Raw genomic sequence first — 22,827 nt, forward strand, 5'->3', positions numbered from 1 at the left:
TTTCTCCAAATCCATGAACCTTTGGAGTTCTCTTTTACATCCCAAAAAGAACTATTCCTCAGAAGGTAATACTGAATCCAGGATTTCCACAGCGAGTTACCTGTAAACAGACGCCAAATTAGACTTAGAGCGAAGACCCTAGTGGTGTCTCTGAACCTTCTCAGTCCTAATCCTCCTTCTTCTTTAGGATAACACAAATCTGACCATGCGACTTTAGCACTGTGAGTCTGTGTAATAGACCCTGACCAGAGGAATGCGCTGCAAAGACTCTCTATCTTGTCTAGACAACCAATAGGGAGGATGAAAGCTGAGCTCCAGAAATTTACAATACTGTAGATTACTGACTTGATGAGCTGCAGTCTCCCGGCATAGGAGAGACTCTTATTAGCCCAAGAGAGTAACCGCTGCCTGATTTTGTCGATCAATGGCTCATAATCCTGTATAGTAAGGGACTTTGTAGTCAGCGGAAGCCCAAGGTAGCGAATTGGCAAAGTACCCATGCCTATTCCGTTCTCAGCTGCTGCAGCTTCAATATCTGCTCCACATCCTCCCGAGGTAAAGATTGATGACTTGGTTGCATTGATGTACAAACCAGAGAAAGCAGCAAAACGGTTCATCACTTGTAGTATCCCTTCTAACGACTGCACAGTCCCATCTGTAAAGACCAGAATATCATCGGCAAAGCTCAAATGCGTTAAGTTTACTGCCCTACACTGTGGGTGATACTCGAAGCCTCCATTAGCTGCCGCCTCATTCAGCATTTTTGAGAGAACATTGTTCATTCAGCATATTTTTCTTTATTTTAATCATATCTTAATATAAAAGTTAACTTGGTTACCAAACAACCCACCTAATATTACAAATAATGACTTTGTATCATATCTTAATATAAATGTTTCATCAATTTATTTATTTTTTATCAATTTTTTTTTTATAAAATAGATTAATTTTAATGTATTTTTAGAGAAATAAATATAATGGCTATATATTTTTATACAATAAATAATTATATTCACATAAAAGGCCATATTAGAAACTTTGATGTTTTAAAGTCCGTACATAGGGATGTCAAAATAGGTCAAATGGGTCAACCCAACCCAAAACCCAAATGGATTTACTATTAATGGGTCATGGGTCAACCCAATCCATTTATTAAATGGGTTGAGTTGACCTATGACCCATTAAATTAAATAGGTTAGATAGGTTAATGGTTGACCCATCAACCCAATATCTTTATAATGAATTATTTTTAAGTTAAGATAAAGTTGATCAAAATGATAAAATGTTTTTTATGGTTTAGGCGAAAAATAGTATTTTTGCGGGAAAGTGAGTTTTTCCAGTTTTAGCGTGAAAACGTGTTAAGTGGTTCTCGCAGAAAAACGTGTTTTTGCGGTTTTGGCGGGAAACGCGTTTTTGCGGGAAAACAAATTTTTGCGGTTTTGGTGGGAAACGCGGTTTTGCGGGAAAACTGATTTTTACAGTTTTGGCGGGAAATTACGTTTATGCGGTTTTGGTGGGAAAATGCGTTTTGCGGTTTTGGCGGGAAAACACGTTTTTTGCGGTTTTGGCGGAAAAATGTGTTTTTAGCGGTTTTGGCGGGAAAATGCGTTTTTGCGGTTTTGGCGGAAAAACACGTTTTTTGCGGTTTTGACGGGAAAATGCGTTTTTGCGGTTTTGGCGGGAAAATGCGTTTTTGCGGTTTTGGCGGAAAAATACGTTTTGCGGTTTTGGCGGAAAAATGTGTTTTTACGGTTTTGGCGGGAAAACACGTTTTTGCGGTTTTGGCGGAAAAATGCGTTTTTGCGGTTTTGGCGAGAAAATGCGTTTTTGCGGTTTTGGCGGGAAAATGCGTTTTTGCGGTTTTGGCGGGAAAATGTGTTTTGCGGTTTTGGCGGGAAAACACGTTTTTTGCGGTTTTGGTGGGAAAACGCGTTTTTCCGGGAAAATTGGTTTTTCAGTTTTGGCGGGAAATTGCGTTTTTGCGGGAAAACGAGTTTTGCAGTTTTTGCGGGAAAACATGTTTTGTAGTTTTGGCAGGAAAACACGTTTTGGCGGAAAAACATATTTTACGGTTTTAGCGGGAAATGTATTTTACCACCGAATAAATGATTGGATTTTAGAGAAACTCATGATTTTCCAATTTTATCAAACCTTAGAATTTGGTTTACTCATAGTTTTTTTAATTGAAAACAAAATGGGTGAGAGTTGACCCAACCCAAGAAACCCATTAACTTGTTAACCCATTAACTTGTTAATCCATTAACCTTTTAACCCATTAACCCATTGGATCAAAAATAAACAGTTCATTTGAGTTAATAGGTCAACTTGGGTTGGGTCAACCCATGGGTCATGACCCATTTTGACACCCCTATCCGTACATGATTTATAAATGATTTATAAGGATTTTGAAATTATTTTAAAACATTTTTTTAGCTTAAAACCACATTTTATCAGAGTTTATAAATTATTAATAAGAATTTTATCAAACCATTTATAAAGGTTTATAAATTCATTTATAAGACTTTAATTAAACCTTTTATAAAGTTTTAAACATTTATTTATAAGACTTATAAAATTTCATAAGAAATTGGTAAATACTTATAAATCTATTTATAATTGTATAAATATATATTTGTAAGGAATTATAAATTATAAAAATTCTATTACACTTCTTATTAAAGATTAATAAGCCATGTAAATGATTGTTGGTTGTATCTTCATAGGTGAAATCTTACAAAATTGTTATGGTTTCAATGAGATTTTATATTTTTATTTATTTTATTAATTATAAAGCAAAAATATAATTTTAGTATCGGTTATCTTCAGTTTTAAGATTTAAATACCTTAATCAGATTTAAAATAAAAATATTTTTTAAGGAAGGATTGCATTATTATGTCATGTAAACAAATAGTTGTTTACAATGTGAACCGCATAAACTTATAAAAATTTATTAAAAACTGTTTTAAAAAACTGATAAATATATTTATAATTGTGTAAGTTCTATTTATAAGGGTTTATAAATCATAACAAAATATATCACACTTTTTTCTATATATTAAAATAGAATGTATTTAAGTTATTTTCGGTTATAGCTTATATGTATTTCACTAGGTGAAATCTTAAATTTTGTTATAATTTCGAAGGTTGATGATTTTTTTATTAGCTCAAAAATAAAAAGTAATTCTTGAATCAGTTTTTTTTTTTAGATTTGAATACATTGATCATATCTTAAAATAAAACGTAATTCTTTTTAAATCATATCCTAAAAAAATATTTTCCCAAATCCATTCAAATAAATACATACAAGAACAATACAATTTTTGTTTGATTTAAAATAAATTTACAACAACAAATAAATCAAAGAAACACAAGTAAGGCAAATCAATAAAGCTGATATCAGACTTATAGAAGTCTTTTACCATCTCTTTGGAGTTATACAAAAACTCTCTCTTTTTTTCCTCTCTTGACTAACAGCTAGGAGTATTCTTTTTTGGGCTTATTGGCCTAATAGCCATGTATCGTGTGTAAATTAGGTAAATGACATTGATTTTGACACAATGTAATGTCAGACTTTTACACCACGTCTCAGCCGGTTTTACCCTTTCATTTAACAGGTTCCCAGTTAACGGTGATGACGTCGCCGGTTTGAAGAGCAGATACGTAATCGATGGAATATATGGTCAAGAATGTTTAAGAGTTATTCCATTTAAAAGAAAAAGAGGAAGCCACGTCAAAAGAGACAGTTACCAAATGTATTTTTACTGTATGCAGTAAAACGAGTGATGTAAAATTAAAACCTGTAGCAAAAAATGGGCTACTTCATTTACTTACAGATATTAAGTCGAGAAATGCATTAGCACATGAATTAAAAAAATTAGAGTATTCTATTCCATATCATCAAAATAGAATATCAAAATACAATAGGGCACCAACATCATCCCAACCCCTAAATAATAAACCATATCCCAACTCCACCCCCAACCCAAAATAATAAATCTAAACCCTAATCACTAAACCATAAACCCAAATATAAATCATAAATGCAAATGTAAAACCTAAGCTTAAATGGAATGGAATAAAATAAATAGCATAATACATATTGGTGAAATTATGAAATGACTATGACTGCATGAAAGAAGTATATGTTGACCTCAACATTAATCTCCACATTCAAATAATAAAGCCTAAACACGAATCACTAAACCCTAAACCCAAATATAAACCCATAAATTCAAATGTAAACTTTAAACTCAAATGGAATGGAACAAAATAAATATCATAGTACTTATTAATAAAATTATGAAATGACTATGATTGCATAAAAGAAATTAATGATGATCCCAAAATCAACCCCCACCTTCCAAATACTAAACTCCAAACTCTAATCACTAAACCCTAAACCCAAATATAAACCCCAAATTCAAATATAAACCTTAAACCTAAATAAAATAGAACAAAATAAATAGAATAATACGTATTGGTGATAATATGAAATTTCTATAATTGCATGGAAAAACTTAATGTTGACCCAATGCTTATTCACTGTAAATACAACGAAACATACCTCATGCTTATTCACTGTAAATTCATATTTTTATTATAAGTTCGGCAAATAGAATAAAAATAGTAAATTTACGATGAAATAACTGGTGGAGTGTCATTACATATAGGTTAAGAGAAGTTTGTAAGAAGTCTACATTTGTGTGAGTTGGTTAACGAAATAATTTACAGTTCATCTAAGTTTTATTGTTGTTCCAAATAAATATATAACATTCCATTTCATATGTATGATGGTTCCATTTACATGCACATAATTTATTCCATTTATATACACATTGCACCATTACATATAAATGAGAATATATTCACTAGATGACTGAAATCCAGTTTCGAACAATCTAGTTGGCAGTTTAAATCTTCCATTTGTAACCTGACACACACAAGCAAAAAGTAAAGGTGTTAACATCCGTCTAGAAAAGTACATGTGAAATAGAATGTACAATATAACAAAATAAAAGGAAAATCAGGTAAGACGTATTGATATGCATAGATAACAGACAAATTTAATACATATGTGACTCAGTGGAAACATACAAGGGCAAATACTAAACACGTTAAGCTATTCCATTTCCCATAGCATAGTTTTTAAGCTATTAGATTTCACATAGCATAGTCATACAATATAGTTCTACTTCTAATATGTTCTTTTCGATTCCAAACATAACTAACCCTAGTAAACATCACAATAATACAATTGAAGGCACACAATCGAAAACTTATAGTATCACAACAGATCTCTGATGAATCGCCGATGTGAAGGAGACGAGGCTCGGGTTGCTCCTTCTCGCCGATTAGACTGTAACGCCGTCTTCTCGCAATCGATTTCAGAAGCGAAGATGACATCCCCTTTGCAACACACTTCGAGAAGGCGAATAAAGTCGGACAAGGCTGACGGCGACAACGGTGTAGAGAAAATGGTGGGCTCGAAGAGGTGAAAAAAACCGTCGACAGAGAAATTTCAGTTTCTCAAAAATTATCAAAAAAAGTTAAAAGAATTGATGTGAAGGAAGGTAAGCCACGATTTACTTTTTACAGATAATAACTAAGATTTTTTTTTTTGCTTTTGCTTCAGGTTTCACCGGTTACAGAAAGGGGCAACACAGTATTATTATATAAATCTAACGCCGTGTATAGAAATGTTAGGTAAATTGGTTATGCAGTGGATTATAGATTTTTTCATGGTCATACAACCCAATTTCCCTTCTTTTTTCACGTGTTAAAATAAAATATAATGTAATTTTAGAATCAGTTACTTGAATCAGGAAGACAGGAACAATGGTTTTCCTATGTAAGAGAAAAAAAATTAGTGACTTAGGAGGTAACTTGTGGAGTGCTTCCTCGAACGGGCCATCTCCAGACTCCAGACTCTAGTTGGGAAGAGGACAACAGGGTAACGTGTGGAGGGCTTCCTCAAACGGGCCATCTCCAGTTATTCCATATCACCATGGGCCAAACTCAGAGAGGTTTCCAAATCTATGATGCCACAGTTCCTTTCTTCATCCATGTTTGGGGTTAGACAATGGATGAAATTGAATCATATATCACGTGGCTAATGCTGAGAGGTTCTCCGATCACCTGCCCCCACTCGGATGGCAGTGACGGATCTAGAAACTGGTTTAGTCTGAAGGGAAAGTAAAGCCTATTAACAAAATATAGTATACATGGGCATTCATTAAAATCTAAAAGAATTTACACTTGCAATTATAAAAGTCATGATGGATGTCTCAGGTCCTCATATGCATGGTTTCTTAGAGGATACGAGTGATGAAAATTTAAGTGACGAATATGAGAGAGCTAAGAGGGACCATTACATGCAGATGCAAGGCCAGGTTGGGATGCCTCAATAACTGAACACAAGCGTTAGATGGCCAGCATCTCATTCTTTCATATTTTCAAAAAGTTATCCATTTGTAGTTTGCAGATTCACAATCATTCATCAAAAATCAAAGAGCTACTTACGTCAACTGTTAATATATACCGCCAAACCTTATAAAGGAACATCAAGCAGCTTATAAATTTAGAGTTTTAGAGACTGAGTGAGATTCATAAGATCTAAACATAGATAAGCATATCACTTGTTTTCCTTCCTACTCCTTAGAGGCTTATTCAGACAAACCTTTATATACAAAAACACTTCATCAAACTGTTCTTCTTGCTCATCTTCAGGTACCTAACTAAATCAATCCTCTCATTTCTGCATCTCCTCTGTTTTTGCAAACCTTCCTCGGATCCTCGGTTGACTGTCTGCAAGTGTCTTCCTGCAAGCATACTGCAACCATAAACCAAAACCGTCCATTAACTCAGTTTCCAACAAGACGATACATTGAGATACCATTTACATAAACCATCTTTCATGTCTTTACCTTGATTTTACGCCCGAAATTCCTCCTGCTCTTCTTGTCCCTGTATCGAGAAAGCTTCTCACGACGGTCCTCAGAGGTGCAACTTACGATTATTCTATCCAGTTGAGACTGAACCTGACCCGCGTTTCTAGTCCCCAGTGTCTGCCATAAAGGAAAACATCCACAAGTGAACTAACCATATATATATGAGCTATATGAAAGGTCACAACTTCCTAATCAGTTACCAGTAGTTCTACAAGAGAGCACAGCTCCATAATCTTGAAAACACTTAATGTGCTATTAATAACTTTGATTCAAACCTGTATATCGCTTTCGCTAAAGGCTCTTCTCATTCCATTATCCACTGGAGGGAAGAACCTCTGAATCACCGCCTCCTCGTGCTGTGCTATATCCATCGATGTCAGGCTCCCCGAGCTCACGCTCTTAGGAACTGGGACATCAGAGACAACTACGCTACTACTGTCCATTTCCGCCGCTTGAGAGACGTTCTTCCTGTCTAGTACCTCGGAGAGCAGCGGAGACTCCATGGCTGATTTCACTAGGAGCTCCTGTTCACACTCGTAGAAAGCCTTTTCTATAAGCTGTTGGTCACTCTGCAACGACCCGAGATCACTGAGTTCAACAATCTCTTGAGAGAGAGGGTCAACGGCTAGCATTGGTTCTTCAATGATCGGCTCAGGGGCTTTGAATAGGTCACTCTCTTCTCCGAAACCATACTCACACGCCTCAACAAGACTGATCTGCTTCACAATCATGCAAAAAGAAGTTCAGCACAACATGAGCAAAACAGAACATGAGAGAACCAAGACCACAACTCAAGACATGTTTCCTTCAAAGTTCATCAGCAGAAACTCAGTGAGTTTTATTTGGCTTTTATGTACAAACACTCAACAGATCTCTTTGGGAGTGGATTCGTTCAAAAAAGGGTAAAAGGAAAGCAAATCTTACTTCTTTATTACAGTATAAGTGGAACATGATTGTACAAAAAAAAAGAGAGACAGAAGTCATTTTGGACACGGAATCTGACTGTCGGAACACACGCAAAAAGTTTGTTATCAATCGTGTAAAGACATAACACGCTCTAACAGTTCTAAGTCCAGCGTGTATAAAGAGAGAAAAGGCTCACTCCTCCCCATTATCACAAACCCTAAATCAAAGGGAAGAATAAAGTTGAGTTCTTTCTTCTATAAAGCATCAACAGAAGAAAGATTAAAGTTTCAATCTTTACATCGGCCAAGAAAGACTCAACCTTTACAAGGCAAAACAAAAACAAAAACAAATCGAATGCATTAAGACAAACCGTTTGATCAGAGAGCTTGTAGGGTTTAAAGAGGTCTTCGAACTGATGGATTTCTGGAGAACAACCCTGCATGAATCGGAACCCTAGCCCTGTATCTGCATACATTTTCTCCTATTTTCTCTGTTTCCTGCAAGTAGAAATGGGGAATTTTAGCAGAAGAAGAGAGAGTGTGTTACAAAAATCCCTAAAAAAATGAAAAAGTAGAGGCCAAGTGGGGAAGCTTGGAGGATACCCTGAAGGAAAGTTCTGTCCTTTGGGCCCTCTCTTCTTGCCTTTGTGATGTAGAGAGGCCGATCATAAATGTTGAGAGAGAGCAGCTTTATACACATCCATCTGTTTATTTCTTTTGTATATTTTGGAGAGAAAACAAAAGTATATGTGCAACATTTCCAACTGATTTGCTCTCTATAATATTAGATGGCAAGTTGTACATTCTAACAAGTAATGATTATTAGAGAAACTAATGTTGAGATTAGTAGACAATAGCTAAAAGATTTAACAGATCAATTAAGTGGTAACTCTAGGTTAAGTAGCTAAGGTATATAAGTATACTCGTGCTAATTATTTTTTGGTCAAATTAAATCAAATTTTGATTGGTATTCAAATAATTTTGAAGAACAACTCTAAACGATAACATGGAAAAATATTACACATCTGGTTTTGCCTTCATTTGTTAGTTAATTTGTATGTATATTTTGACTCTTGAAAACATGAATAAATTCAAATTCTTATAATTATCAGTTATTTTTAAGGTGAAATCGGCCAGTTGAAAATTTTATAGTAATATCTATCAAATATGAACAATCATTTTTAATTCAAATCGAAAATCTGAATATCTCTAGCATATGATATCCAAAACAAGTTTCTTTCTTCTCAATATGTAAAATCGAGAGGTTATCTGCTACAACTACAGAGATCTACTATCTATTATGTGCAACATTGTCAAGTGATTTTCTCTCTATAATATAGATGGCAAGTTGTAAACAGTAACAACGAATAATTGTTAGAGATAAATAATGTTGAGATTAGTAGACAATAACCAAGATGATGATTATTTTTGTTAAAAGTAAGCTTAACAAATCAATTAAGTCTTAACACTAGGGTTATTATAGTTAGGTGACTTTAGACACTAGAGTAGACAGGCAGCACATGTTTAGTTCGTCGTATGGGTGCCACGTTGTTACTCCCCTCTCTTTGTTTAGTTGTAAATCGCTACAACTAAATTGGTCAAATAGAATACAATCTCTGGTTGTACTTTTTCAACCAAATTCATATAATCAATCAATTCTTTCATATGCTTATTTGCCTTTGTGGCCAAGAACCTAGGTCCCGTGATGTCCATCTTCTCTTGTTTTTTTTTTTTTAATATTAAGTATCGAGGAAATGACAAAACTGACATGTGAAAGTTTTCAGAGTGGTTTCCGTACGATTAGCAAACAAATTGTTTTAGTTAATGCTACTAACTTGGTTTCATAATCAAACTATAATAGACTCCATGTTCTACCTAACTTACATTGACAACACGTTTTTCTCCGACTAAAATATTTTAGATATTTTTCTTACTCGATCATCGAACTCGAAGGAAGCTTTTGTATTAAGCTAAACTAAACACTCGCAGGAGGCTCATTGGGTGGCTTCCAAGCTCGACCCCTCTTATGGATTGAGTCAAGAAAATAAAACTGTATATTAATTTTAGCATGTTTTACAAAGTGAGTTTTTGCATGGAAGTTGACAGGATTTGTAATGAAGAAGAAGGATCCAAATATACAAGGGATTGTCTATTTGTCTCTATCTCAACTTGATGTCTTGATACATCTACAATGTGATAAATGATGATGTAGAGATAGATTAATACATGTGTGTCCTCTACCGTTGTTGTCTTTTTTTGAATCATTGAGAACTATGGACATAGGACCACAGCTACAGTTTACATCAAATCTAATTTACACTAAAAAAAATGTAAGTCCTTCAAATGAATATTCCAGCCACAAGCAAAATATCTCACCGGAGATTCTATACCATTTATTATATGTGAAAAGAATCTTTTGCTGTCACATAATTTTCTTATAGATGAAAACACGATGATGAATTTTTCATAGACTTCGACAAAATTTCTTTTCTCCAATAAGTTTTATATATATACGCATTTTACAAACTAAATTAATATTATACATTATAAGTCATCAAACGAGCATTGGTTTCAAATATCAAATTGGGGGTGTAGCTCATATGGTAGAGCGCTCGCTTCGCATGCGAGAGGCACGGGGTTCGATTCCCCGCACCTCCATCTTTTTATCAAAAGGTAAAAGAAAGTAAGGCAATCATACCGCAATCTCTACAAGCTAATTTAATTATTCTCGTAATTACATTATCTTTTTCCATTTAGATCATATCTCCAATCTCCATGTATGTAACGAATCTTAAGATTTGACACTGAACCTCAAGGTTACCCAACTAATGACACTTATAAGTTATAACTATCATCAAACACAATTCATTCAAGAAATGTTTTTACATACATACATAGAAGAACAGTGCAAGCCAAATCATCATGCAACATCTCAAAGAGGAGAAAAAATAAGAAAGAATGATATCATGAAGATAGGTCTGGTATGCAGAGCCCAGAATCTGGACTATGTTGCTCTTTCCAGATTTTACCAGTGACTCTAAGTTTAAGCTCTTTCCTGTCACCACCGGAGAAGAAGAGAGCCATGTTTCTTTGGATGATGAGACCGTCGTTGCTGTCTCTTACTTTCCTGTGGCTATCTCTGATGCTTCTCGGTGCTCCTTCCCACGTTAGTTTCCTCCCACTCCCTCCCACTTCTAAACTGTAGCTATAACTCCTTGCTTCTTCCTCGTCCCCCATGAATCTCAGGAACGCCATGTACACCGGACCCATCCCGAGCTGGAACGCTTCAAAATGGAGGCAGAAGTATTGCCCAAAGCATTGAAACACCTGAAACCAAGACAAAGAACAAAAGATGAGACTCTCACATTGAAGAGAATCATGTTTACTACACACTCTCACAGTTAGCATCCAAGTAGCGTTCTCTACTTCACGAGGATTAGATTTGACGTAGCGGTGGTTAAAAGTGGAGCCAGCGTGCATGTCAACTTTGTGATCATCCCTGAGATGGGATACAAGGAAAGGGATGTCCCCTACGACACCGCACTCGGAGCCAGCGTAAGGACAAGAGTACGGTCTGAAGTTACAGAGAGACTCGTGCTTTAGTTTGCTGTAGTAAGGAAAAATCTCAGGGCATCCGAGGTTGTAATACTTGCAAGGCAGCTCAAGCGACTCGGCTACTTTCTCGAGAGCTAAACATCTTATATCTCCAAGCTCTTGTCTACACGTGGGACACCGGTTGTGCACTCTCACTTTACAAGTCGAGCATAACGTGTGCCCATTATGACACTACAACAAATAAGAAAAAGAAAGAGACTTTCAGATTACCACAACTATTAAAAACTTCCACCAAAGAAACCTACAAACAACCACATTATATCATCTAGCTCTGGATTAAATTGTTTTGTCGAAAACTTGCTTGAAATACCATAAATTGGCTACCAATTTTCAAAAAAATACATTCAATCAAAAATATATTAACATTAGTGATTACTACTCCCTCCGTTTCATATTAATTGTCGTTCTAGAAAAATTTTTTCGTTACAAAATTTATTAATTTTATTTAACAATTTATTTTTCTATTAGTTGAAATATGGTTAGGTGTATAGGTAATTGTGTTTTTATATAGGAAATATACAAATTATTTGTTTCTTTGGATGTGCACAAACCCAAAACAACACAAATGGTTAATATAGTCTTTTGGTTGATAAACGTCTATAAATGTTTATAAATTATTTTAAAACGTTTATAAATGATTTAGAATGGTTAATTAGTCTTTTGCTATTTATGCAAATGATTAACCTCCAACGGTAATTTTGAAAAGTGCAATCAAAACTTATACATAATTGCCATTAACCATGAACCATCTAGCAAAAGCATGAGTGTGAAGCAAAAGGACATAGAGAAGAACATAAGCCTGGCCTAATGCCAATTCAGTTACCAAATAATAAAACTGTGTCGTATCATCAGCAGGCACAACAGCCAAAGATGATGAATCAAAAGAACAAAACTTCACCTGATGGATAGGAGGGTACATAGAAAAGGTACAGACAGGACACTCCAGAAGCTCGTAGACGCTAGTGGCAGCAGCCGTTGTCGTCGGACCGACTATATTGGTAACGACGGCAGCAGCGGCGTGATTCTTCGTGGAAGAGAAATGGTAAGTTCCGTTATCGTTAGAGATGCTTCTCGTCGACGATTCGCAGTCCATACTCTCCGTCTCCATTACAACAATCCGATTTCAGACAACAAAAAAACTAAAATTCAAAAACACAATTAAGTCAAAAAAATCTCTTTTATTTTTTTCGTGGAATCTCGTTTCTCGGAAAAGAAAATTCTGTTCTTTCAAACCCGATTAAGAGGGAAAGAACAAAGCACTTTGCTTTAACTACTTTTGGGAGTATTTGAGAATGGATTCGATTAGACGAATCTGGAAAGAAAGAAAAAAAAGACAGGAGAAAGAGGGAAAAGGGAAAGAAGACTGAAAAAACAGATCGGCCCTGACTCTGACCCGACCCGACCCGACAGTTTCTGGGAAAACTCGGGTGCTTGTTGGTGGCCTCTGAAATGGAGAGGAGGAAGAAGAGAGATCAAATCTGAGCCGTCCAGATGCAAAAGGCTTCCTTTCATCCGACGGTTATCTCTTCAACCCAACCAACTGGCAGAACTAATTGGATTCAAAACCAATGGGGACGTAACTGATGTCCGCCAATGTTCTCTAAGACGTCATCGTTTCGTGAGGTTTTATATATTTATGTTGACCGTAATATCAAATGGTTCTATGGTCTAGCGGTTAGGACATTGGACTCTGAATCCAGTAACCCGAGTTCAATTCTCGGTAGAACCTAATTTTTTAAAAAAATCTAATTTTTTTTTCTCTCAATCCTAACAACTAAAGCCATTTCTTATGCTTCCTTCCTACCCTCGCAATAAATATTTGCACAAATTAAAACACATACAAAAAGTTTAACAAAGATGAGAGATTCAGAACCATACAGTTTCTCTTATTGATAAACAAATTTTGTTATGAATACATGAAAACGAAACTGATTCTTTTTTTTTTTGCTAAAGGATTATGAAACTGATTCTTATTGATAAAAAACAGAACATTTAGCTTACAGAGAAACAAAACAAGTTCGTCAAGTAGAAGAAACGAACATTAAAGACTTGGAACAAAAGTAAAACATGGATAACTCATTTTAGTAGCTTTGAAAAACTCTCTCTTCTGCAATCTTGAAATCACTTCTTTGCGAACTCAGACGCAATCTTATGAAACTCATACTTCTCAAGCAGACCTCTAACGTGCTGACTTGCAATGCAAGAAAACGCAGACGCCCCAATCGCTGTTCCAGTGTATACAGCCACAGTCTTGAGTTTATCCTTCTTGAAAGCGTGAGCTTTGCCAAAGGAGAGAGTGATGACGCAGAGCAGAGACGCGGCAACGAAAACCGAAGCTTCGTAGTACCTATTGTCTGTTGTTTTGAAAGAGAAGCCATAGAAGAGAGGAGGGATCACACCGAAGAAGATGAAGGAGACCACGACAACGATGCAATGGAGTACGACATTGTCTCTGTTTCCAAGCAGTTGCTCGTATGGATCTATTTTATCCTTCATATCCGTCGCATTATCAATGTTCGCATGTGGAAAGAAGCGTTCAGACATTACAAGTCCATATAGCTGCCAAAATAGATCCTCTTTTGGTTAAAAATCAAACTTGAATGAAACTTTTATTGACAAACATTAGAGAAAAACAAACTAATATTCTCTTTTTCTGGAGAAGGAGAGGGAACAAAACAACTTACGTTGTAAATAATGAGAAATAGGCCACTGAATAAATTGGCTACCCCCAAGGCCATAACGTTGACTGCAAGTAAGGAGAATGTTAATTTCGAACTGTTGAGATGTCTGAAGAAACTCCATGTTAGTATTTTGTGTGTTTCATGTGTACTTAACGAGTCGAAGTTCCGGAAGCAGCAGCGGAGGATACAACACCAAAGCTTGTGACGGACTCGATTAGACCACCGTACACAATACTCTTCAAGATATCTAGTTCTGTTCGTAAGACATTGTGAACCGGAACCACTATATGTTGCCTCAAAATGCTTAGAGTTTTGGCTAATGTTGTAGGTTGAGGGGCCATAGGGGGAGGAGGGATCTCTTTCGCTCTCTCTGAACCATTTGTTTTGTTGCCTGGAGTAGACTGACCACCAATCAGCGAAGGAACACCTTCTTTATCTCCAAGAACCTCTTTTTCGTCTTCTTGAAAACATTTAATGAAACATAACAAAGGAAGAGTTGTGTTTCAAAAAAAATTAAAAAAAAAAGAATATAACAAAGGAAGAGATAGAGTCATAGAAACGGTGAGAGAATCATATAATAAGAGTAAGAATGTAGGAAGGACCTGGTTTAGTCGTAGAATCTTGATCTTCACCAATTTTTTTGTGCGTCTCACTTGGCAAATCTGCCTTACCTTCCGGTTCTGTTCCCTTGGTCCGGGTCATGGAAGGCCAGCACAGAGCCAAAGCGGCAAGTAACAGCAACGATATGACATAAAGGACCCTGCTACTTGGGAGATATTTGACCCAGTAGAAGTGTACCAAGCCTCCTTTGTTTACTATAGTTGACGGAGACGGCCAGATAGGTCTATCGTCTTGACAACATCAGGACCATGTGGTATCAGGTTACCATCAATCTCTGTAGCATCTTCTGGAACCTTCTGTGGATCAGGGATGTCTATGGTTAAACTTCCATTGGTATGTGGCGTGGGCGGTGGTATTGGCGACGGAGATAGCGGTGACGGAGAAGGTGGGACCCACAGAAGAACAAGGGCTGATAGCAATAGTGGAACCACGACCAATACGAACCGGAGCCAGGCCGGGACATGTTTCTTGGGTGTTTCACTCACTACACTTGGAGCTGGCTCATCTGAAGTTTGACCAACAAGAATCAACAGTTAAATCAGTTATATATAAGTTTGACCAACAAGAATCAATCAGTTAAATATATATATATTAAAAAATAACTAAAGAGTAAGCATGATTAATTCCGGTTTCTTATTTGGAGTTCTTAACTCATGATTTGACATTTTTTATACACTTTTCGGTTAAAAGACGTCTCTTATCTATATTATTATTTGCGAAGTAAATTTTTGGAATCGAGCTTTCACGTTAAAAGTTAGAGTGGTTAATATCATGTATACCCTTAATGAATAAAATCTCTAAATTAACTAAAATATAAAAACGAATTTAAAATTATTTGGTTAGATAAGTTATTATTAATAATAAAAAAACTTATCCAAAATCTGAAAGATATATTTTAAAATAAAAGATAATTCCTATATATTTTGTGTTGTTATCCGAAAATATATTTTAATAAAAAATTTAAGTACTAAAAATTTAAAACTAAAAACACACAGAAAACATATAACCTAATATTATTCAAAAAATATTAATCATATTTTATACTCAATTATTAATTTTAATAGATAATTTTAGATAATTTTTATTACATGTCAATATAAAACAAATTTAGTTGAGGGGTTTTAACGTTAAAACCCCATAAATCTTCTATCTTTTACTTTATTATATTAAAATAAATATAAATTCATGTATATAGTTTTATGTATATATAAATATTTTGAGGATTATTTTACATAATTATAGATATTTTATTAAAATAAAAAACTTTAGCGTATATAGATAATTTAATGTTAGATTAATTATTAAATATTTAAAAAGCATGAAAATAACTTATTCAAAAAATTTTGAATTGATAATATATTTCTTTACAAAATTTTATAAAATTATTAAGCCCGCAAGTGCGGGCAAAACACCTAGTATCTTTTATTTAAGACACAGTTCTTAGCTTTTTTTTAGTTAAAAGTTAAGAACCGTTTTTTAACTGAAGCCAGAGCCGTGCACACCATGTATTCAAAAAGGCTTTTGCCTCAGGCCCCCAACAAATATAATTATTTTAAGGCCCCAATTTTCATAATATCTATTGTAGTCTAGTGGTTAAGAGGTTTGGATTTCTGAGCAGGGGACCCCAGGTCCGATTCATCCCTTTTCAAATATTTTTCTTTTAAGATTTGCCTTGGGCCTTATTTTACCTAAGCACGCCACTGACTGAAGCTAAAAATTTCAGTTAAAACACCGAGATTAATCTTGGCCTAAGATCATTTTAGTAGAAATCTAAAAATCATATATTCGATATTTTCTAGGGAAACGTCTACTCTCTGCCCCTTTAATAAAAAATAATTTAACATAGTTTAAGATTCGTCTGAGAATGTGTAAATCTTTGGGCCAATAACCTTCTAGTCACTCAAAAAAATCTTTCTCCATCGTAAAACCAATGTCTAAACACATACAAACCTGGGGTGTTGCTATACAACCATGGCAGGAAGACGAAAGGGTACTTGAAGGAGACAACGATAACAAACGACAATATGATATTTTCATTGTTGTATTGAAACTTCTCTTTTCCCTTTTCAAATAGTTCAGCAGTTCTGGTGATGTTGTGAGTGCAGTTTGGACAGTAGAGATCATGAGTCTTTTGCATTTGCATCTCCTTCAGCACATCCTCAGGGCTTCTCTTGTCTTCTACGTTAGTCCTCGAACTTCCCTTAGCTTCTTTCTCCACAAGCTTCTCTTCTCTATTTGCCTCCACTTCATTTTTGGTATCAGAGCCATTGCTGTTGCTTTTCGTTCCTACGCACAGTGTAACAAGACTGGACTCAATAAAATACTATGCTAATTTTGTATTTTAATACTTTCTTGATTCTGAGTGTTAAAAAGAATGATGTTGTATTATGTAATGTATCTCATAGTTTTCTTGCTTCTTCAGTTGCACACTGTGACAACAGTGTCTCTCAAATTAACGTATGCAACGTCCACTATTCTCTTTTGAATCTACCACCATGCATGCAAAATGCGATATGAACGTTGGGTTCACAATAAATATATTTTAAGAAACTATGTAATGTAGACAAAATCTAAAACAAATGAATAAATAATTCCAAGATCGATGTTGTTAGATTAAAACCTGTTCCACTATCTGTCACTTGCAGCGGAGGAACATCGGTTGGGGCTGGTAGTACCTCATCCGAGGGAAGATCTCCACTATCTGCAGGAGTGGAACTGTTTCCTATCTCTTTAACGTTTTGGTCCATTTGAAGACGTTGATGAGTTGAAGATGATAACGGAAAGGAAGAAAAGACACGTATTTATATGTTCACGACTTGCTTTGCTTTTATCTTATGCTGAAATCAGCATCGCTGAAATCAGCATTGCTGATGTACTATTTCTCAAAACTCGTTTTGTTATATGTTGATGTTTTTATTTTCTACAGAGACGGTTGATTATGACAATGGAAGAACCGGAGGACACTTATTATTTAATTATATGGTCACAACTTGCTTCATATTTCTATTTTTTTTTCTTAAGTTTGCAAACTATATGTTTTCTAAACAATTATATATATATATATATATATATATTATGTTGATCTATTATTTCTCTACTATGTGTTTTTTTCATTGTCGTATTCTTTTAATCTACCACTAGATTTTGATCCGCGCTTAAGAAGCGCGGGTTTGAAATTTTAAAATTTTTTAAATCTAGTATAATTTTTTTTGTTTCACATTATAACTATTGATTTTTAATGTTTTTATTATTTATCTATACTATTATTTGCGAAGTAAATTTTTGGAATCGAGCTCTCACGTTAAAAGTTAGACTGGTTATTGTCGTTGTTACCCTTAATAAATTTTTATATATAACAATTTAATTTAAAACGAATTTTATATTATTAATATTAAATTTCTAAAAAGATAATTCTTATATATTTTGTTATTAGCTTGAAAAAATATTTTATATTTCTAAAAAACAAGATAATACTTATATATTGTGTTGTTATCTTGAAAAAATATTTTAAATTTCTAAAAAACAAGATAATACTTATATATTGTGTTGTTATCTTTAAATAATATGTTTATTATAAAAATTAAGATATAAAAAATATATTCTATATTATTATTTGTGAAGTAAATTTTTGAAATCGAGCTCTCACATTAAAAGTTAGACTGGTTAATGTCGTTGTTACCCTTAATAAATTTTTATATATACCAATTTAATTTAAAACGAATTTTATATGAATAATATTAAATTTCTAAAAATATAATTCTCATATATTTTGTTATTATCTTGAAAAAATATTTTATATTTCTAAAAAACAAGATAATACTTATATATTGTGTTGTTATCTTTAAATAATATGTTTATTATAAAAATTAAGATAAAAAAATATATAATTAAATATTAATGAAGAAAAAACATAATACTTATATATTGTGTTGTTATCTTTAAATAATATGTTTATTATAAAAATTAAGATATAAAAATATTATAATTAAATATTAATGAAGAAAAAACATTTGGATAAAAATATAGTCTAAAACATTTCTAATATATGACTGTTTTGAATAATTCAACACAATAATTAGTATATATATTTTAATGAAATTTTCTGTCATAATAAATTATTTTATGTTCGGTATAACTTGTTAAGAATATAAATAATAACTTAAAAATTGTTTTTGAATTAACAAAATATAAAATAATAAATATCTATAAGAAGATTACGCCCGCATGTGCGGGCAAGACACCTAGTTATTTTTTATAGTGTGAGATTTGTTTGAAATAGATTTAAAGATGATATGTATGTTTTTAGTAGTAAAGATATTCATTATTAAAAATATATATTTTAATTATTGAACTGTATTAACCAATGTTTTGAAAATCTGATCGGACCGTACGATCGAACCAGTCGGATCATGATTCGCTCTTCTAACTGGTTCCGAGTTGTGCTAAAAACCGAATTTGAGTTAAATCGGACCTAGTTCAATATTAAAACCCAGTTTTCGCAAATTCAAGTTAAAAATAAAAAAATTTGCAAATTTTAATAAGATTTCATCAAAATTTAATATTGTTTTCTACTACATATATAAATAAATTAGTTTTAGTTTTTGAATTTTGAATTTTATTTTTCATATCATTTTTAAAATATAACATTGATATAAACTTATATCAAAATTAATTTATAGTTATACTTACATATATATAGTTACTTAATTTAAAATTAAATTAAAATTAAGCGGTTAAACCGATTAAACTGGTCCGGCCATTGACCCAGGTGCAATGTTGAATCAGTGTCCCGTTCGGTTTTCAAAACATTGTCATTAACACACAAGCTTCGCCATTTTAAAAATGAATTTTCCTCGCATATATTTATATCTCAGTTACAACTATCAATTTACATTATTATAAAACCAATTATCTATACTATTATTTGAGAAGTGAATTTGCTTATGTGTCAAGTTCTCCATAATTTTAGGTATTTGACTTATTATATAATTAAAATGAATTGTATATTAATAATATTATATTGTATTTCATATTACCTAATTGATTATAAATTAATATGATAAATTATATAAGATAATTCTTATACATATATATTTTATTGTTATCTGAAAAATAAAATTTTATTATTATAAGAGATTAAGACATAGCACAATTTCTAATTAAATATTAATCAATCAAAAGCTGATTTTGTTTGTGTGTCGTATTCTCCATGATTTTAGGTATTTTTGCTTAATATATAATTTAAAAGAATTTTATATTAATAATAATAGATTATAAGTTATATTAGCTAATTGATTATAAACTAATATGAAAAAATATCAAAATAAAAACATATATTTTAAAAAATAAATACGTAGGTCATGAAGAATCGATATTTCTAAGAGGTATATTATGTGTCATGAAGAATCGATATCTTATGTTGTATCGATAAAGGATCTGTTGGCTTTACGATGGTATATTCTATAAATATGCTTTTCAGGTCTTTAACATGAAGAATCGATAATTTCTAAGGGAATATAACAAAAAAGTTTTGCAGATGATGGCATATTCGTTAAATATGCTTTACAGGTCCGTGAATTAAAGTCAAATGCTGTTATACGATGGCATAATAAGGGATAATAAGGTTTGTTATAACAAATAGAGTTAGACCAAAATATAAAAAAGTAAAGGTTCAAACAACTTGTATAAGTAGATTTATGTAGACTGCTTCCCTTTTAATAGAATAGATGAGTTCAAACAGTGACAATGATGGTTTGACGAAGATGACAAAGAAAGTACTAGAGGAGACTTACTTTTTTTCTCATGATTTGCATCGTATATATCTATATTTTTATTTTATCATATTTTGATGTAATTATTTCTCTACCATATAGTATTTTTTTCATAGCCGTATTTTGTAATCTACCGTAAGGCCAAACAAAGACGGTGATGGTTGATGAGAAAATAACAACAGGAGACCTAGTATTTATTTGTTCACAACTATATCTCTATATATTTTCGAGATAATTCATCAACTTGCATCTTGAATTTGGTTAGAAACTCCTAAGTCTCTATACTAATTTCTAGTATTTTGAAATATAACTAGTTATATATATCTCCTATATTAAAAGAGAAACATTATCATTTAACATGTTTGCATTATGTTCGACACGTGGTAGTTTCACAACAATTTGAGAATGAATACACTGACGCATCATGTTCAGAGAACTTCTCAGTCAAATTCTATATAAATGTATTCACACTATATACTATTTTACGTTTTTGAATATAAAACTCACATGCATGATTCTATAGATTATACAAAGGTTCTACAAAGAAAGAAAATTTACAAAAATTAACTAATGTCTAGGCTTATTTTATTTTTACTTAATTTTTATTTTAAAATTTTTATCTTTCATGTGTTATTTTGAACAAAATATCTTTTTATGTCAATTAACAGTATCTTTATATGTTTATCAATCACCTTTATATATTTTTTACATACATATACATGTAGAGGTGGACACGAATCAGATATTCAGGGTTTCAGAGATATCTGTGATTCGATTCGTTTCTTCCGAATAATCGATTCAATTTGATTCATAGCCATCCAGATATATGGTGTCCCGGATATCTGGAGAAAATTAGTTTTAAACTGGATATCTGATTTGATCCATAAAAATAAATAAATAAATTTAAATAAATAAAATAATAGAAAAAAAATTATTACAAAAAAAAAAAAAAACTTATTTACTTTTTCAATACTAATAACTAATTTAGTAAATATAGTAAATAAAAATATTGTAAAACTCATATAAAATTTATTATTTATAAAACTTATATATATTCAATAAATATATGTATATATATCCATATAATGGATCAGATCGGATATTCGTTTCTAAAAAAATTAGTATTTGTGATTTGATTCATTTTTTACAGATATATATTGCATATTAGTATTTGATTTGTTTCGTAGAGTTATACACATCCGGATTTTCTGTTCAAATCGAAAAGGATAACGAATCGCTGTGAGCACTTATATAACTAAATATTGACTACAAATGAGGATTCTAATTCTATTGGAAGTTAGAATATTTTTTTAAAAAATATTTTCTTTCACCATCGACCAAATTATAACGAAATGATTTGTCGTAATAATTTTTTTTTCAATTATTATCTTCAACTATTATCTAGATTTGATTTTTCATGTATTACAAAATTATAATATGAAACAATTGGTTCGACATCAGGACTGTCTAAATTCATATAACATGAAACCAAACAAATAATAATAGTTTTGGTTATCATTGAAAAAAATAAAAATTCACGCATTTTAACCGAATAAAAAAATACATATTGGTTTAGAATGTAATTATATTTTAGTAGATTATAAAAAAAAACTAAAACCGAACAAATATCCAAATTAGACAGACCTAATGTTTTTTTTTATTTTAAGAAATTAATAATTTTAATTCGCGAAAGGCACAGATTATTACCTAATATTTTTTAAATAATAAGTTAATCCATAATCTATACTATTAAAAGGGAAGGAGTTTTAAAAAATCTACCTATGATAAGTTATTGGACCATTTCATTAGACTTAACTATTTTTTTGGTCTCACCTTATATTTCTCTAACTATGCAATAATCAATTACCTTATTTTTTTTAACTATGCAATAATCAATTATCTTATATTTCTCTAATTTAGTTTAACAATATATTCTAAATATATATATATTCTAAATATATTGTTATGATGATTTTTGATAAAAAATATATTATAGATGCAATTGAAAATTTATATTATTAAAAGAAAATATTTTTAAAAAATATTTATAAAAGAATTTATAACATCTATATAAAACTCTTTATTTGTTATCCTACCATTAACTACAATAACTATAAATAATTTAAATAATTTAAATAATTTAAATAAATCCTATTATTATTTCTCATTTTGTATGATACACTTCTCTAATTATTTTTTTTTATTATCATTCAATGTTATTGTTGTTATTCAATAACGTTATATACAATCATATATTATGCTCAAAGATGGATATATAATATTTAG

At 32.2% G+C, this 22,827-nt stretch overlaps 4 protein-coding genes and 2 non-coding genes across 9 annotated transcripts; 2 read left to right on the top strand and 4 right to left on the bottom strand.

The window, feature by feature from the left end:
* Positions 1-6,516: 6,516 nt before the first annotated feature.
* On the bottom strand, positions 6,517-8,636 carry LOC106361216 (zinc finger protein CONSTANS-LIKE 3). Of its 3 annotated transcripts, none has more exons than XM_013800937.3 (5): positions 8,457-8,636; positions 8,225-8,351; positions 7,224-7,667; positions 6,925-7,065; positions 6,517-6,830 (listed from the first exon to the last, which is right to left on the bottom strand). In XM_013800937.3, the coding sequence occupies exons 2-5, from the start codon at positions 8,327-8,329 to the stop codon at positions 6,750-6,752; spliced, it is 771 nt and encodes a 256-aa protein (XP_013656391.2). In that variant the 5' UTR covers positions 8,330-8,351; positions 8,457-8,636; the 3' UTR covers positions 6,517-6,749. The 3 variants fall into 3 exon arrangements, with proteins under 3 accessions (XP_013656391.2, XP_013656392.2, XP_048593689.1); XM_013800938.3 differs by having other exon boundaries at positions 7,224-7,664; positions 8,457-8,635; XM_048737732.1 differs by lacking the exon at positions 8,457-8,636 and having other exon boundaries at positions 8,225-8,423.
* Positions 8,637-10,438: 1,802 nt separating this feature from the next.
* On the top strand, positions 10,439-10,511 carry TRNAA-CGC. Its single transcript has one exon. It is a non-coding gene; the product is annotated as a tRNA-Ala (tRNA).
* Positions 10,512-10,702: 191 nt separating this feature from the next.
* LOC106412007 (E3 ubiquitin-protein ligase SINAT4) lies at positions 10,703-12,897 on the bottom strand. Of its 2 annotated transcripts, none has more exons than XM_048737731.1 (3): positions 12,367-12,897; positions 11,247-11,639; positions 10,703-11,180 (listed from the first exon to the last, which is right to left on the bottom strand). In XM_048737731.1, exons 1-3 carry the CDS (start codon positions 12,574-12,576, stop codon positions 10,818-10,820), a joined length of 966 nt encoding a protein of 321 aa, XP_048593688.1. In that variant the 5' UTR covers positions 12,577-12,897; the 3' UTR covers positions 10,703-10,817. The 2 variants fall into 2 exon arrangements, with proteins under 2 accessions (XP_048593688.1, XP_013708343.2); XM_013852889.3 differs by having other exon boundaries at positions 11,253-11,639; positions 12,367-12,892.
* Positions 12,898-13,125: 228 nt separating this feature from the next.
* Positions 13,126-13,197, top strand: TRNAQ-CUG. Its single transcript has one exon. It is a non-coding gene; the product is annotated as a tRNA-Gln (tRNA).
* A 234-nt stretch (positions 13,198-13,431) lies between these two features.
* LOC106361218 (membrane protein of ER body-like protein) lies at positions 13,432-15,262 on the bottom strand. Its single transcript, XM_048737733.1, has 3 exons — positions 14,752-15,262; positions 14,304-14,606; positions 13,432-14,214 (listed from the first exon to the last, which is right to left on the bottom strand). The coding sequence occupies exons 1-3, from the start codon at positions 14,849-14,851 to the stop codon at positions 14,078-14,080; spliced, it is 540 nt and encodes a 179-aa protein (XP_048593690.1). The 5' UTR covers positions 14,852-15,262; the 3' UTR covers positions 13,432-14,077.
* A 1,269-nt stretch (positions 15,263-16,531) lies between these two features.
* On the bottom strand, positions 16,532-17,739 carry LOC125577053. Its single transcript, XM_048737734.1, has 2 exons — positions 17,391-17,739; positions 16,532-17,056 (listed from the first exon to the last, which is right to left on the bottom strand). Exons 1-2 carry the CDS (start codon positions 17,515-17,517, stop codon positions 16,671-16,673), a joined length of 513 nt encoding a protein of 170 aa, XP_048593691.1. The 5' UTR covers positions 17,518-17,739; the 3' UTR covers positions 16,532-16,670.
* Between the last annotated feature and the right edge of the window lie 5,088 nt (positions 17,740-22,827).

The sequence above is a fragment of the Brassica napus genome, chromosome A8 (genome assembly GCF_020379485.1).
Source record: "Brassica napus cultivar Da-Ae chromosome A8, Da-Ae, whole genome shotgun sequence".
NCBI classification, from domain to species: domain Eukaryota; kingdom Viridiplantae; phylum Streptophyta; class Magnoliopsida; order Brassicales; family Brassicaceae; genus Brassica; species Brassica napus.